Raw genomic sequence first — 15911 nt, 5'->3', positions numbered from 1 at the left:
CCTTGAGCAAATATTGGCTACCAAACAAGCAACTCTTGTAGACCGTTTGGTTCTGGCATTCCCAGCACACAGCGGCGGTGATGGTTCTCACATGAGCCGTAGGGGGCAACATGGCAGAGGTGCTAGCGGTGCAGAAATCCGAAGTGGCGTTGGACAGAGGGATTTTATGACAAGGTTGTGGAGTGATTTTTCAATGACTGCTGACACGGCAGGGACAGGAGACAGCATTTGTCCAGTATGGTTACAAACTACTTTTCCTCCCTTATCGATGTTCTCCCTCACAGGTCATTCCCCTTTGATTACTGGGCATCTAAAATAGACACCTGGCCTGAATTGGCAGAATATGCATTACAGGAGCTCGCTTGCTCTGCTGCCAGTGTGCTATCAGAAAGAGTCTTCAGTGCTGCTGGTTCAATACTGACCGAAAAAAGGACACGTCTGGCTACCCAAAATGTTGATGATCTAACCTTCATTAAAATGAACCAATCGTGGATTTCAAATTCTTTTACCCCACCTTCCCCTGCTGACACGTAGCTTTCCTTTAAAAAGGTCTTGCTTTTGGACTCCTCTTACTGACTGCTCCAATTCCTCCCTTTGCTGCTGCTGAATGTCCACCATAGGCCATTTTTAACACCTCCCTAAATGGGCTGACTCCCCCCACGGGCCCGTGGTCACCACTTGGCGCAAGCACCCGTGCGAGTGCCATTTGCCTGGACAGGTGGGTGTGCCCACTTTTGGCCGATGGCACTGGCACAGGGTCCCTCATAGTACAATTAAGTGTCTCTGGCAGTGGGGGTGCACACCCAACGTCAGACACACCGTCGTAATATGAGGGGCCCTGGGCCAGTACCGCCGCCCACGAGAGAGTGTTCCCCCCCCCAGCTCAAACAGTGCTCCACTGCTGTTTAGTCAGTGCTGGTAAATCCTTCAATGGCACTGCCAATACAAATTGAGAGATGATAGTAAATATGTACAGGGACCATGCCCTCCATTTTGACCTGTGAATACTGTGCGCAAACTACCACTATCTGGTACTCAGCAGAGGAACCCACCCCTGTACGTTGCTTTGCCACCTGTTTATTTATGAACATTTTTTTTGCAGACATTTAGCCCGCTTTACTATTTAGGCCAACGTACTGTGTCAGCCACTTATTCCAGTTGTCCTCCACCGAACAAAGCAGTGCCACCAGTTTACTCCTGTTACCAGTTTAGAACTGCATTGAGCCAACTTTTTTATTTTAGGCCTAGTAAGTCTGTCTGCACCACTCCTACTAATCGTCCTCCGCTGACCAAAACAATGCTGCCTGTGTACCCGTTACCCATTTTGAACTGCATTGAGCCTACTTTTTTATTTTAGGCCTAGTAAGTCTGTCTGCGCCACTCCTAGCAATCGTCCCCCGCTGACCAAACCAGTGCTGCCTGTGTACCCCTGTTACCCATTTTAAACTGCATTGAGCCAACTTTTTTATTTTAGGCCTAGTAAGTCTGTCTGCGCCACTCCTACTAATCGTCCTCCGCTGACCAAAACAATGCTGCCTGTGTACCCGTTACCCATTTTGAACTGCATTGAGACTACTTTTTTATTTTAGGCCTAGTAAGTCTGTCTGCGCCACTCCTAGCAATCGTCCTCCGCTGACCAAACCAGTGCTGCCTGTGTACCCGTTACCCATTTTAAACTGCATTGAGCCAACTTTTTTATTTTAGGCCTAGTAAGTCTGTCTGCGCCACTCCTACTAATCGTCCTCCGCTGACCAAAACAATGCTGCCTGGGTACCCGTTACCCATTTTGAACTGCATTGAGCCTACTTTTTTATTTTAGGCCTAGTAAGTCTGTCTGCGCCACTCCTAGCAATCGTCCTCCGCTGACCAAAACAATGCTGCCTGTGTACCCCTGTTACCCATTTTTAACTGCATTGCGCCTACTTTTTTATTTTAGGCCTACTAAGTCTGTCTGGGCCACTCCAGTCCTGACAATCGTCCTCCGCTTAACAACGCTCTGCCGCCTGTGTACCCCTGTAACCAATTTTAAACTGCATTGAGCCAACTTTTTAAATTTAGGCCTACTACCTGTGTCTGTCTGCGCCACTCAATACAGCTGTCCTTCACTGCACAAAGCAGAGCCTCAATTTGCAGCCGATATCACATATTAAAGTGCATTTGGCCTACTAGTTTGGTTGGGCCTACTAACGGTGTCTGCCGCTCCTTGGTATTCTCCTGTGTTTTTCTCCTGAGCTTCAATCTTCAGGCTTTCGGCCTATAGGAATTTTAAAACTGCATTTGGCCTACTGGTTTGGTTGGTGTCTGCCGCTCCTTGCTGTTCTCCTCCACTGAACAAAGCAGTGCTGCCTGTTTACTCCTGTTACCAATTTTGAACTGCATTTAGCCTACTTTATTCTTTGGGCCTATATCTGTGTTTCCTCCTCATCCTGCCCATTGCCCAGCCACTGCTAGATGAGTCTGCCGGTACATTGAACCAGACCACTACATTCCCCTTGCACTCTATATAGCCAGTATCTGACCCTGCAGAAAGTCTGGTTCCCCTTCCCGCATACTATACCACCTTACACGGGGACAAAGAGGAAGGTGCAGATGAAAGTGCAGGTTCCTTCAACAGGTGGGGGGGCATACTCGTTGGCGACGTCACAGGCACAGGGCCCCTCAGAGTACGCAAAAGTGTCTCTGCCGGTGGGAGGCGCCCCTGCCGTCAATCACAACGCCGTACTTTGAGGGGCCCTGTGCCAGTGGCAATGCGAACGAGTGTGCCCCCCCGCTTGCTCAGGATCACAGCACTTGCAAAGTTGAAATACTTACCTCTCCCTGCTCCACCGCCGTGACGTAGTCCGCGTTTCCTGGGCCCACGAAAAACTTGAGCCAGCCCTACTCCCCCCACAACTATTGCCAAATGACCCCCAAATTTTCTATGGCTAACTATTATTATAAGGTAAATTAAGATTGACAAGCTTAAGTAACAATAATTGATGTTTTTGGCATTAAAATGGGCTCTGTTGGTGTTTTCCTGTCCTCCACTCACTGCCGACTTTGATTCTCCATTGACTTGCATTGGGTTTCGTCTTTCGGTCGGATCCCCGACTTTTCGCAATAATCGGCCGATTTCACCCGACCCGACTTTTGACAAAGTCGGGTTTCACAAAACCCGAAACGATCCTAAAAAAGTAAAAGTCGCTCAACCCTACTGAAGACCTAGATTAAAGGGAACCTGTCACCCCCCAGGTGTTTTTAACTAAAAGAGCCACCTTGTGCAGCAGTAATGCTGCATTCTGACAAGGTGGCTCTTTTAGTTCTGAGTGCTGTAACTGCCGAAATAATCAGTTTTGTAGTTTGTCAGAAATACCTTGTCTTCAGTCAAGGAGGCAGGCTTTCCCCCCATGCTGCAGATGCCACACAGCCGTCACTCAAATCTTCTTGGCGCTGGGCGCCGCCTTCTCACCGCTGTTTTCAAATGTGCCGGCGCCTGCGCTCTTTTCCCCTGCCTTGGGCAGGCGCAGTGAGCGCTGCCCGTCTGTCTTCATATGCAGTCCAGCTGACTGCGCCTGTGCGGACGCCCTGCCTGTGAATCCCAGCCCCGCAATGTGAATAAATCAGAAGACACTGTGGGGCTGGGATCAGGGTGGCCTCACAGGTGCAGTCAGCTGGACTGCATATGAGGACAGATGGGCAGCGCTCACTGTGCCTGCCCAAGGCAGGGGAAAAGAGCGCAGGCGCCAGCACATTTGAAAATAGCGGTGAGGAGGCGCCAAGAAGATTTGAGTGACGGCTGTGTGGCATTTGCAGCAGGGGGGAAAGCCTGCCTCCTTGACTGAAGACAAGGTATTTCTGACAAACTACAAAACTGATTATTTTGGCAGTTACAGCACCCAGAACTAAAAGAGCCACCTTGTCAGAATGCAGCATTACTGCTGCACAAGGTGGCTCTTTTAGTTAAAACCGCCTGGGGGGGTGACAGGTTCCCTTTAAATTGTAAAAAATAGCTCTCCCTAAACACTCTAAGCTGGTTTTTCTTTCCCCAAACTGTATCAAAATGGGCTGCTATGGGTTTGGGAGAGACCAACTGCACATCTGAAAGTACAGACATCTCAGCCATTGCCTGCAATGAAGAGCTATGGGAAGCATTCATCAAGCTAGATGATTGACTCTGCAACTGGGACTTTGTCAATTCAAGGCTCCAGAGCTCTTTGGCCGGATCCTGAATGATTTGAGTCATATTCACCACCTCATCACAATGCGTAAGAATGGGATTATACTGATGAAAAATGTGATGCTGGTTATTGTCACTTCTCATGGACAAGCAGACGAGTCAAGAAGTCTGGGGTCTGGTAACAAGAGTGTATGTTAAAGGCAGAGATTCAAGACCATGCCTTCAGACCATGAGAAACAGGTCATGGTCTGAAATCGGTAGTGCAAAACTGTGCAGATCAAGACAAAGTAGCTAGGCAAACGAATAGCGAAAGACAAGGTCCATGGTTAGGCAGCAGAAGATCAGAACAGCAAAACACTACAAAAAGGTCAGGCACTCCACAGAATAAAGCTACAACTGCTAATGGTCTGACCATTGCCAGCCAACTAAATAGCCAGGTGATCATCCTGAAAGGGAGACACTTGGAAGAAGCCCAGCAGGTCCAGCCAGTGATTGCAGTGCTGAGCAATTCTAAATTTGCATGGGGACAGCCCAGCATGCTGCATCCCCTGATTGGGCAGCTGAACTATTCCTTTTTAGCATGAGGATAGTCAGCACTCTCCATTCCCTGATTGGGCAGCTGCGCTATCCTATTCACAATAATGACAACCCAGTACACCTCTGCCATCTCTTGGGTGGTCGAACTGTCAACCACTGCATCCCTGGGACATATTGAATGGTGGATTTGTGACAGTAAGGCTTTGTTGGCAGAAAGATAAAATAAAGTTATGGTTCTTGGAGTAAATGTATGAAAAAGTCATACATTTACAGGGTATGAATAGTGTAAAATCACAGAGGTAAATTAATATACTTCGAGATCTTGGTGCTGAGATCTCCATCTGCGCATGCGCCCCCCCGGCCTGCATCCATTTTCCTGCAGAGCCCCCGCAGCAACGGACACTCACAGTGGCGCACCGCACATCCGAACATACCCTCATCCCAGCCTGCGGCCTGCAGCAATGCTCCAATCTTGCCTCCTCCAGCATCGACCCTGAGACCCGGCTTCACAGCAGCCACCACCCCCCGGTAAGCAATAAGACGCATGGATTATTAGAAGCACCACCATTTTATTAAAAAAAAGTTTTGTTTTCCTATTTTTCTCCTCACAATTTGGGGTGCATCTTATAATCCGGTGCATCTTATAAAGCGAAAAATACGGTACACATATTTTAACTGCTGCAAGCTCACACAAATTGTATTGGGATATCAAGAGCCCATCCGCTGCTATAAATAAGCAGCAGAATGAAACATTAACAAAATAGGAAAGGAAGTAGAAAGAAGCTATATGCAACAGCACAAACCTTTTGTAGAGCTGGCTCCCTGCTTTTGAATAAGTACTTTGACAACATTTGCAAGATTTGTCAAGATCCTGTCCCACATCCATCTCCCTTCTCTTGCAATATTACATGAGTCCAGCTTCTTAATTAGCGTGATACCAAGATTGCACTATAATGACGTGAGTGACCCAGAAGAGTACTTTAATATCTATTGTCCTCTAACCCTTCTAGCTTCTTTCTTCCATTCCCTGCCCCACCCCCTCCTCGCCTTCACCTACCATATTGCCTCCCTCTTATCCTTTTCTTCCCCTCTCCTTGACCACCTTTTCCACTAGCTGCTAGTTTAGTTTTTGACTCCCTGTTCTTGAAAGGGATAGAGAGCGATAACTGCCCTTATTTCCTTTGGCTTCCTGTATGTCAGAGGTTTAGACAACAGATATCTGCAAAAATGGCACGTTACTGTAAAATGTGTGTAAAATAACTGTATGCATGCTTCTATGGTGAGTGCATACGTATGGAAGGTATATTTGTGCCTGTAATTTAGATACCTTTATATTTATAGTTATCAAACAAAGTCCAACAAAAATTAATTGTGGTCATATAAGAACATCAAAAAAATCCATCAGTATGACCTGAATCAATAATATTGACAGAAGCATACAAAAATAACCACTTAGGCTGGTTTCACACTTGCGTTTTGATCTGCAGCGTTTTAGCGCTAAAAAACGCATGCGTTTTTTCCCTATACTTAACATTAAAAAACGCATAGGTTTTTTAGCGTGCGTTTTGACGCGTTTTCGGCAACGCATGCGTTTTTAGACGCGTGCGTTCATTTGCAGAAATGCAACGTAGTAATTTCTAGCGGCGTTTTTTTGCCGCAAAAAAAACGCATGCGTTTATTCGCGGCAAAAAAATGCATTGCTGTCTATGTAAACGCATGCGTTTTTAAGCACATGCGTTTGCTTGCGTTAAAAACGCATGCGTTTTTACCTAAAAACACAAGAAAACACAAGAAAAAACAAGAAAACCCTAACCCTAAACCTAACCCTAAACACAAGAAAAAACAAGAAAACCCTATCCCTAACCCTAAACACAAGAAAAGACAAGAAAACCCTAACCCTAGGGTTACTAGGGATCCTAACCCTAACCCTAACCCTAACCTTAAGGTTAGGATCCCTAGTAACCCTAGGGATCCTAACCCTAACCCTAACCCTAACCCTAGGGATCCTAACCCTAACCCTAACCCTAGGGATCCTAACCCTAACCCTTAGGGTTAGGGTTAGGATCCTAAACCTTAGGGTTAGGGTTAGGATCCCAAGGGTTAGGATTAGGGTTAGGATCCCTAGGGTTAGGGTTAGGGTTAGAATTAGGGTTAGGATCCCTAGGATTAGGGTTAGGGTTAGGGTTAGGATCCCTAGGGTTACTAGGGATCCAAACCTTAGGGTTAGGGTTAGGATCCCTAGGGTTAGGGTTAGGGTTAGAGTTAGGGTTAGGATCCCTAGGGTTAAGGTTAGGGTTAGAGTTAGGGTTAGGGTTAGGATCCCTTGGGTTACTAGGGATCCTAACCCTAACCCTAGCTATTTCTGTTTATAGTGGGTTTTCTAGTTGATTTTGATGATTGGCAGCTGTCACACACTTCTCAGCATGCGTTTAAAAAACGCAAACGCAGGAAAAAACGCATTTAAACGCGGCAAAACGCTGCGTTTTTTTCTGCATGCAAAAACACATGCGTCTAAAAAACGCGGCGTTTTGCCGCGTTTACATGCGTTTTTTCACCACATGCGTTTTTTAAAAAAACACTGCAGATCAAAACGCAAGTGTGAAACCAGCCTTACAGAGCAATGTGTTTGTTTAAAAATTACATAGTTTTATTAAACATTCTTAACCCCTTCCCGACCCATGACGCCACATAGGCGTCATGAAAACCCGTGCCAATCCGACCCATGACGCCTATGTGGCGTCATGGAATGATCGCGTCCCTGCAGATCGGGTGAAGGGGTTAACTCCTATTTTACCCGATCTGCAGGGAGAGGGGGAGTGGTACTTCAGCCCAGGGGGGGTGGCTTCACCCCCCCGTGGCTACGATCGCTCTGATTGGCTGTTGAAAGTGAAACTGCCAATCAGAGCGATTTGTAATATTTCACCTAAAAAACTGGTGAAATATTACAATCCAGCCATGGCCGATGCTGCAATATCATCGGCCATGGCTGGAAACACTAATGTGACCCCCCCCCACCCCACCGATCGCCCCCCCAGTGCTCCGTTATAGGGTCCGGTCCCCTCCGTCCGCCTGCCGGCTCCCCCGTCCTGCTGTCCGCTCCCCCGTCCTCCTGCCCGCTCCCCCCCTGCTCCTATGTCACCCCCCCGTGCTCCGACGCCCCCCCCGTGCCCCGATCTCCCCCCCCCTTATACTTACCGAGGCTCCCGGTCCCCGTCCGCCTCCATCATGGGCGCCGCCATCTTCCAAAATGGCGGGCGCATGCTCAGTGCGCCGGCCGGCCGGCAGATTCATTAGAGGTACATTTTGATCGCTGTGGTAGGTTCTATCACAGCGATCAAAATAAAAAAATAATAAATAAACCCCCCCCCTTTATCACCCCCATAGGTAGGGACAATAATAAAATAAAGAAAATATATTTTTTTCTTTTTCCACTAGGGTTAGGGTTAGAACTAGGGTTAGAACTAGGGGTAGGGTTAGGGGTAGGGTTAGGGTTACGGGTAGGGTTAGGGTTAGGGTTATGGCATGTGCACACAGAGCGGATCGGCCGCGGATCCGCAGCGGATCGGCCGCGGATCCGCAGCGGATCCGCAGCTGATCGGCAGCGGATCGGCCGCGGATCGGCAGCGGATCGGCAGCGGATCGGCAGCGGATCCGCAGCGGATCGGCAGCTGATCGGCAGCGGATCGGCCGCGGATCGGCAGCGGATCGGCAGCGGATCGGCAGCGGATCCGCAGCGGATCGGCAGCGGATCGGCAGCGGATCCGCAGCGGATCCGCAGCGGATTGGCCGCGGATCCGCAGCGGATAGGCAGCGGATTGGCCGCGGATCCGCAGCGGATTGGCCGCTGCGAATTCGAAGCAGTTTTCCATCAGGTTTACAGTACCATGTACACCTAAGGAAAACCAAATCCGCTGTGCCCATGGTGCGGAAAATTCCGTGCAGAAACGCTGCGTTGTATTTTCCGCAGCATGTCAATTCTTTGTGCGGATTCCGCAGCGTTTTACACCTGTTCCTCAATAGGAATCCGCAGGTGAAATCTGCACAAAAAAACACTGGAAATCTGCTGTAAATCCGCAGGTAAAATGCAGTGCCTTTTACCTGCAGATTTTTCAAAAATCATGCGGAAAAATCTCACACGAATCCGCAACGTGGGCACATAGCCTTAGGGTTAGGGTTGGAATTAGAGTTAGGGTTGGAATTAGGGCTAGGGTTTGAAATAGGGTTAAGATTAGGCTTGTGGTTAGGGTTACGGATAGGGTTAGGGGTGTGTTGGGGTTACAGTTGTGGTTAGGGTTGGGATTAGGGTTACGGTTGGGATTAGGGTTAGGATTAGGGTTGGAATTAGGGTTACGGGTGTGTTGCGGTTAGGGTTGTGGTTAGGGGTGTGTTGGGGTTAAGGTTGTGATTAGGGTTATGGCTACAGTTGGGATTAGGATTAGGGGTGTGTTGGGGTTAGTGTTGAAGTTAGAATTGAGGGGTTTCCACTGTTTAGGCACATCAGGGGTCTCCAAACGCAACATGGCGCCACCATTGATTCCAGCCAATCTTGCGTTCAAAAAGTCAAATGGTGCTCCCGCCCTTCCAAGCCCCGACGTGCGCCCAAACAGTGGTTTACCCCCACATTTGGGGTACCAGCGTACTCAGGACAAACTGGGCAACAACTGTTGGGGTCTAATTTCTCCTGTTACCCTTGCAAAAATAAAAAATTACTTGCTAAAACATAATTTTTGAGGAAAGAACAATTATTTTTTATTTTCACGGCTCTGCGTTATAAACTTCTGTGAAGCACTTGGGGGTTGAAAGTGCTCACCACACATCTAGATAAGTTCCTTCGGGGGTCTAGTTTCCAAAATGGGGTCACTTGTGGGGTGTTTCTACTGTTTAGGTACATCAGGGGCTCTGCAAATGCAATGTGACGCCCGCAGACCATTCCATCAAAGTCTGCATTTCAAATGTCACTACTTCCCTTCCGAGCCCTGACGTGTGCCCAAACAGTGGTTTACCCCCACATATGGGGTATCAGCGTACTCACAACAAACTGGGCAACAAATATTGGGGTCCAAATTCTCCTGTTACCCTTGTGAAAATAAAAAATTGCTTGCTAAAACATCTTTTTTGAGGAAAGAAAAATGATTTTTTATTTTCACGGCTCTGCGTTGTAAACTTCTGTGAAGCACTTGGGGGTTGAACGTGCTCACCACACATCTAGATAAGTTCCCTGGGGGGTCTAGTTTCCAAAATGGGGTCACTTGTGGGGGGTTTCTACTGTTTAGGCATATCAGGGGCTCTGCAAACGCAACCTGACGCCCGCAGAGCATTCCATCAAAGTCTGCATTTCAAAACGTCACTACTTCCCTTCCGAACCCCGACGTGTGCCAAAACAGTGGTTTACCCCCACATATGGGGTATCAGCGTACTCAGGAGAAACTGGACAATAACTTTTGGGGTCCAATTTCTCCTGTTACTCTTGCAAAAATAAAAAAATTCTGGGCTAAAAAAATATTTTTGAGGAAAGGAAACACATTTTTTATTTTCACGGCTCTGCGTTATAAACTTCTGTGAAGCACTTGGGGGTTCAAAGTGCTCACTACACATCTAGATAAGTTCCCTTGGGGGTCTAGTTTCCAAAATGGAGTCAATTGTGGGGAGTTCCTACTGTTTAGGCACATCAGGGGCTCTGCAAACGCAACCTGATGCCCGCAGAGCATTCCATCAAAGTCTGCATTTCAAAACGTCACTACTTCCCTTCCGAACCCTGACGTGTGCCAAAACAGTGGTTTACCCCCACATATGGGGTATCAGCGTACTGAGGAGAAACTGGACAACAACTTTTGGGGTCCAATTTTTCCTGTTACCCTTGGGAAAATAAAAAATTGTGGGCTAAAAAATCATTTTTGAGAAAAGAAAAATTATTTTTTATTTTCATGGCTCTGCGTTATAAACTTCTGTGAAGCACTTGGGGGTTCAAAGTGCTCACCACACATCTAGGTTAGTTCCTTGGGAGGTCTAGTTTCCAAAGTGGGGTCACTTGTGCGGGAGCTCCAATGTTTAGGCACACAGGGGCTCTCCAAACGCGACATGGTGTCCGCTAATGATTGGAGCTAATTTTCCATTCAAAAAGCCAAATGGCGTGCCTTCCCTTCCGAGCCCTGCCGTGCGCCCAAACAGTGGTTTACCCCCACATATGGGGTATCATCGTACTCAGAACAAACTGGACAAAAACATTTGGGGTCCAATTTCTCCTATTACCCTTGGGAAAATAAAAAATTCTGGGCTAAAAATCATTTTTGAGGAAAGAAAAATTATTTTTTTATTTTCACGGCTCTGCGTTATAAACTTCTGTGAAGCACCTGGGGGTTATAAGTGCTCAACAAATTTTAGGATCCATTTTATCCTGTTGCCCATGTGAAAATGAAAGAATTGAGGCTAAAAGAAATTTTGTGTGAAAAAAAAGTACTTTTTCATTTTTGCGGATCAATTTGTGAAGCACCTGGGGGTTTAAAGTGCTCACTATGCCTCTGGATGAGTTCCTTGGGGGGTCTAGTTTCCAAAATGGGGTCACTTGTGGAGGAGCTCCAATGTTTAGGCACACAGGAGCTTTCCAAACGCGACATGGTGTCCGCTAACGATGGAGATAATTTTCCATTCAAAAAGTCAAATGGCGCTCCTTCCCTTCCGAGCCTTACCATGTGCCCAAACAGTGGTTTACCCCCACATGTGAGGTATTGGTGTACTCAGGAGAAATTGCCCAACAAAATTTAGGATCCATTTTATCCTGTTGCCCATGTGAAAATGAAAAAATTGAGGCTAAAATAATTTTTTTGTGAAAAAAAAGTACTTTTTCATTTTTACGGATCAATTTGTGAAGCACCTGGGGGTTTAAAGTGCTCACTATGCTTCTAGATAAGTTCCTTGGGGGGTCTAGTTTCCAAAATGTGGTCACTTGTGGGGGAGCTCCAATGTTTAGGCACACGGGGGCTCTCCAAACGCGACATGGTGTCCGCTAAAGATTGGAGCCAATTTTTCATTAAAAAAGTCAAATGGCGCTCCTTCCCTTCCGAGCCCTGCCGTGCGCCCAAACAGTGGTTTACCCCCACATATGAGGTATCAGCGTACTCAGGACAAATTGGACAACAACGTCCCTGGTCCAGTTTCTCCTTTTACCCTTGGGAAAATAAAAAAATTGTTGCTAAAAGATCATTTTTGTGACTAAAAAGTTAAATGTTCATTTTTTACTTCCATGTTGCTTCTGCTGCTGTGAAACACCTGAAGGGTTAATAAACTTCTTGAATGTGGTTTTGAGCACCTTGAGGGGTGCAGTTTTTAGAATGGTGTCACTTTTGGGTATTTTCAGCCATATAGAACCCTCAAAATGACTTCAAATGTGAGGTGGTCCCTAAAAAAAATGGTTTTGTAAATTTTGTTGTAAAAATGAGAAATCACTGGTCAAATTTTAACCCTTATAACTTCCTAGCAAAAAAAAAAATTGTTTCCAAAATTGTGCTGATGTAAAGTAGACATGTGGGAAACGTTATTTATTAACTATTTTGTGTCACATAACTCTCTGGTTTAACAGAATAAAAATTCAAAATGTGAAAATTGCGAAATTTTCAAATTTTTTGCCAAATTTCCGTTTTTTTCACAAATAAACTCAAAAATTATCGACCTAAATTTACCACTAACATGAAGCCCAATATGTCACGAAAAAACAATCTCAGAATCGCTAGGATCCGTTGAAGCGTTCCTGAGTTATTACCTCATAAAGGGACACTGGTCAGAATTGCAAAAAACGGCAAGGTCATTAAGGCCAAAATAGGCTGGGTCATGAAGGGGTTAAATCACATATCTTTTTATTAGAAAGGTTAACAAGATGCCACTTGTGTGAGGGAGGCCTGCCAGATGTAGCTGCAAATATATTAGTAAGATAATGGAGATATCCTTGTGGATCTATGCCGGAAAATATTGATTTAAAAAGTCAATAAGTTCATGTATCAAATAAATCCAAAATTGATTCTTAGGACACAGCAGTCTCCTTTTCAGGTATTAACATAATGAAAGTGTACAGGGTACAAGTGGCCAAACAAATTTTAATATTAAGAAATTGCCGAATAATCCTTATCTAATGTAAAGAGAAGATGAAAACAAGTATTACCTATTGAGAGGGGAATCCCAGTATAAGGTCCAGCGTGTGATTGCGGGATCTGGTGGCCGGTCTTCCCTCCACCCCAACGCACGTTTCGTAATATCTTCTTCAGGGGGTGTTTGTGTGCGTATTTGTGCCTCTAATTTAGATACCTTTATATTTATGCAGTGTGGAAACAAAATCATGCTTCAGGAAGCATCAATAATTTAGGCAGATATTGTTAAATCAAAACTAAATTTGAATTATTTTTGTTCTTTAGGCCCTCCAATTTATATGATCCACCCAAAGAACCCAGTCTGACATTGTACTTAGGAATAAAAATGACGTGTAAGTCTTTATGCCTACTTACTTGGGATGAGCCAATAGCTTCGGATAAACACTTATCTGAATAGTATAGTGCTTACCGAATAGCTGCCTTGGTAACCCGGATACCTGGAGCACTTCTGATAATAATAATAATAATAATTTTTATTTATATAGCGCCAACATATTCCGCAGCGCTTTACAGATTATAGAGGGGACTTGTACAGACAATAGACATTACAGCATAACAGAAATCACAGTTCAAAATAAATACCAGGAGGAATGAGGGCCCTGCTCGCAAGCTTACAAACTATGAGGAAAAGGGGAGACACGAGAGGTGGATGGTAATCAGCTGTTTGGTGCTGCATGTGTCGTGGGTGGCCATGTGACACTCACAACACAGGCTCTCCATGCATATGTTGTGACTGTCACACAGCCGCGACACATGCAGCTGCGGCGCCAAACAGCTGATTATTGGGAGCACTCCAGGTATCTGGGTTCCCGAGGCAGCTATTCAGTAAGCGCTATACTATTCAGATAAGTGCTTATCTGAAGCTATTCGCTCATCCCTACTACTGACCTTAAGCTAGTTGTTAACCAACAAAACTTGTAAATTAATAAGAGGGCCAGCAAATAGCAATAGCAAATAGAGTCTACAGTAATGCAAGCTCACAGTTTCAATATCACATTCTCAGCAGAAAAAAAAGTCACAATGAAATTTTTGCCTTGTTTTTCAAGAACTGAATTTCCTTGTTTTTATTGTTTGTTTATTTACTAATAATTCTGTTTCTCAAGTTATGCCAACAAAATAAATTCTCAAGTTTAAAGGGTTTATCTGGTCCCTGATGAAAAGTCTGAACTCACTTGTAATGTGGCTGCTGACAGCTGAATCACGACAGTGTGCATTGTGCATACTCTCATGAGTCCCCTGTATGCCTCTTGTGAGTTGGGCAGTCATGTGACCAAATGTATGCGATTCTGTGATTACCGTCCTCCAGAAGAATTGTGACTGTGAGGATTGCACAAACTGTCACCATAGTGACAGCAAACTTTTCTTTTGAGACCAATACAACCCCTTTATACCATATCTTATCTTTGGTAACTGTGAATCAGACATTAATGCAGATTAAAAAAGCCCTATTCTGAATTTATTTAATCTTTCTTAATTAGATTGCTACACAGCCTGTTCCACAAGAAACTGGAAGAAAAGACTACGAGAGCTACCAACCTTTCCAGAATTCAACAGGAAATTTTGATGACACCTTCTTTGAAGATCAGGCGCATCACCGACCACCCGCCACTGAGTACAATATGCATTTGGGACTGAAGTCAACTGGCAACTATGTTGACTTTTACTCTGCTGCTCGCCCCTATAGTGAACTGAACTATGAAACAAGCCACTATCCTGCCTCTCCAGACTCATGGGTTTGAGATGCTTATTAAAAATCTGTGCATGTGCATGCATAACATAAGACATTTTTCCTTGCAGATTTAATTTGTTAAGCCTGTTCCTTAGAAAGGTTGTGAAAATCATTGTGAATAATTATGGTGTCTTAGAAAGCTGATGGAATGGAATAAAATCAATTTTAGATAGATGTAATAGCCCCGAGTGAGTATTGAGCAATGTGAAGAAAGGGTACTGCAGCATAGCAAATATTTTATGTAACCTAAATATGCTGCTCTCATATCTGACATTACTGGTGCTTTAGACATCTGTGTATACAAAGTCGTACACCAGATACAAGGAAAATGGTTGTGGTGGTAGGAAGTCACATTGGAGGTGTGTTGACATAGTACATTAAGCACAAGAGTGAAGTTTACATTATCTGTGGGAAACAGTCCTTCACATTTTGTTTACTTTCCTCATTGTGAACCTAGTTGCATCTGAGGTTTCTTCTGTATGGTAAGATGTTTCTTGCCTTTTACTAATGCTTTGTTGTAAAGTATTTGATGTACAATAACGATAAAGGAGAGTGGACTATGTAAATTACACCAATTCCATTGTGTTCCTTCATGAGATATCCTATACATTGCTTAATTTCTTTAAGATTAAATTGAAAATGTCAATATATATTTTGTTTTCTTTTGAGCCAGTGCGTTTTATTGAGATAAAAAATGAAAAATACTAAAGTACTTTTTAGCAGTATTGTGTCTTCTAGAATGTGTCTTTGTGATGATTAAACAAATTAGTAATGTCTGGCAAATATCATCATCATTCTACACTCTTTGTCATCAAATAGCTTTTTTCAATGCCTAAAGTTTTACATGTAGATATTTGAAATAGACTTTTTTCATTTTTACTGGTTTTCTTTCTGATGATACAGTGTTAAAAGAAATAAATAGCATTTGATCTTCATATTTGCCAAATGTGTATTTCCAAAACAAATATCAATGAATTATGAAGTATGCTGTATGTCTGCATGTGTGTGAATATTCCATTTGTATTTGCTTACAATTTATCTTCTGCTTTTCATACTTTTCTTTATTTGTTTGGCATAATATACACATGTTTATAATACTGCTTCTCATAGTATTTCCAAAATGCTGAAAAGCTTTCCACCATTCTGTCTACAGAGTATGATTCTGGGAAGAATAATTTATGTTTGTGCAATCTCCTTTGTATTTTACGACCGGGTGTCTTGGAACCATAAGCATGTGAACGTACATTGTTGTTGTATCATAACTCATATTGTATTTTATTTTGAAAATGCTGTACATTTAGAGAAGCTTTTTAAATAATAAAAATTCAGTCCTCTCCAGGTGGCCAGAGGA

At 44.4% G+C, this 15911-nt stretch overlaps 1 protein-coding gene across 12 annotated transcripts in view; it reads left to right on the top strand.

Moving 5' to 3' along the window:
* Positions 1-15336, top strand: part of CTNND2 (catenin delta 2) — a 3400942-nt gene extending 3385606 nt beyond the window's left edge. For all 12 annotated transcript variants that reach the window (XM_077269511.1, XM_077269508.1, XM_077269506.1 and 9 more), the window contains one exon: positions 14310-15336. In XM_077269511.1, the coding sequence (XP_077125626.1) occupies positions 14310-14570 (261 nt within the window). In that variant the 3' untranslated portion in view covers positions 14571-15336. The remainder of the gene's footprint in view (positions 1-14309) is intronic.
* The last annotated feature ends 575 nt before the right edge of the window (positions 15337-15911 follow it).

The sequence above is a fragment of the Ranitomeya variabilis genome, chromosome 6 (assembly GCF_051348905.1).
Source record: "Ranitomeya variabilis isolate aRanVar5 chromosome 6, aRanVar5.hap1, whole genome shotgun sequence".
NCBI lineage: Eukaryota > Metazoa > Chordata > Amphibia > Anura > Dendrobatidae > Ranitomeya > Ranitomeya variabilis.
The sequence above is the reverse complement of the archived record's forward strand: the minus strand, read 5'-3'. Positions and strand labels throughout refer to the sequence as shown.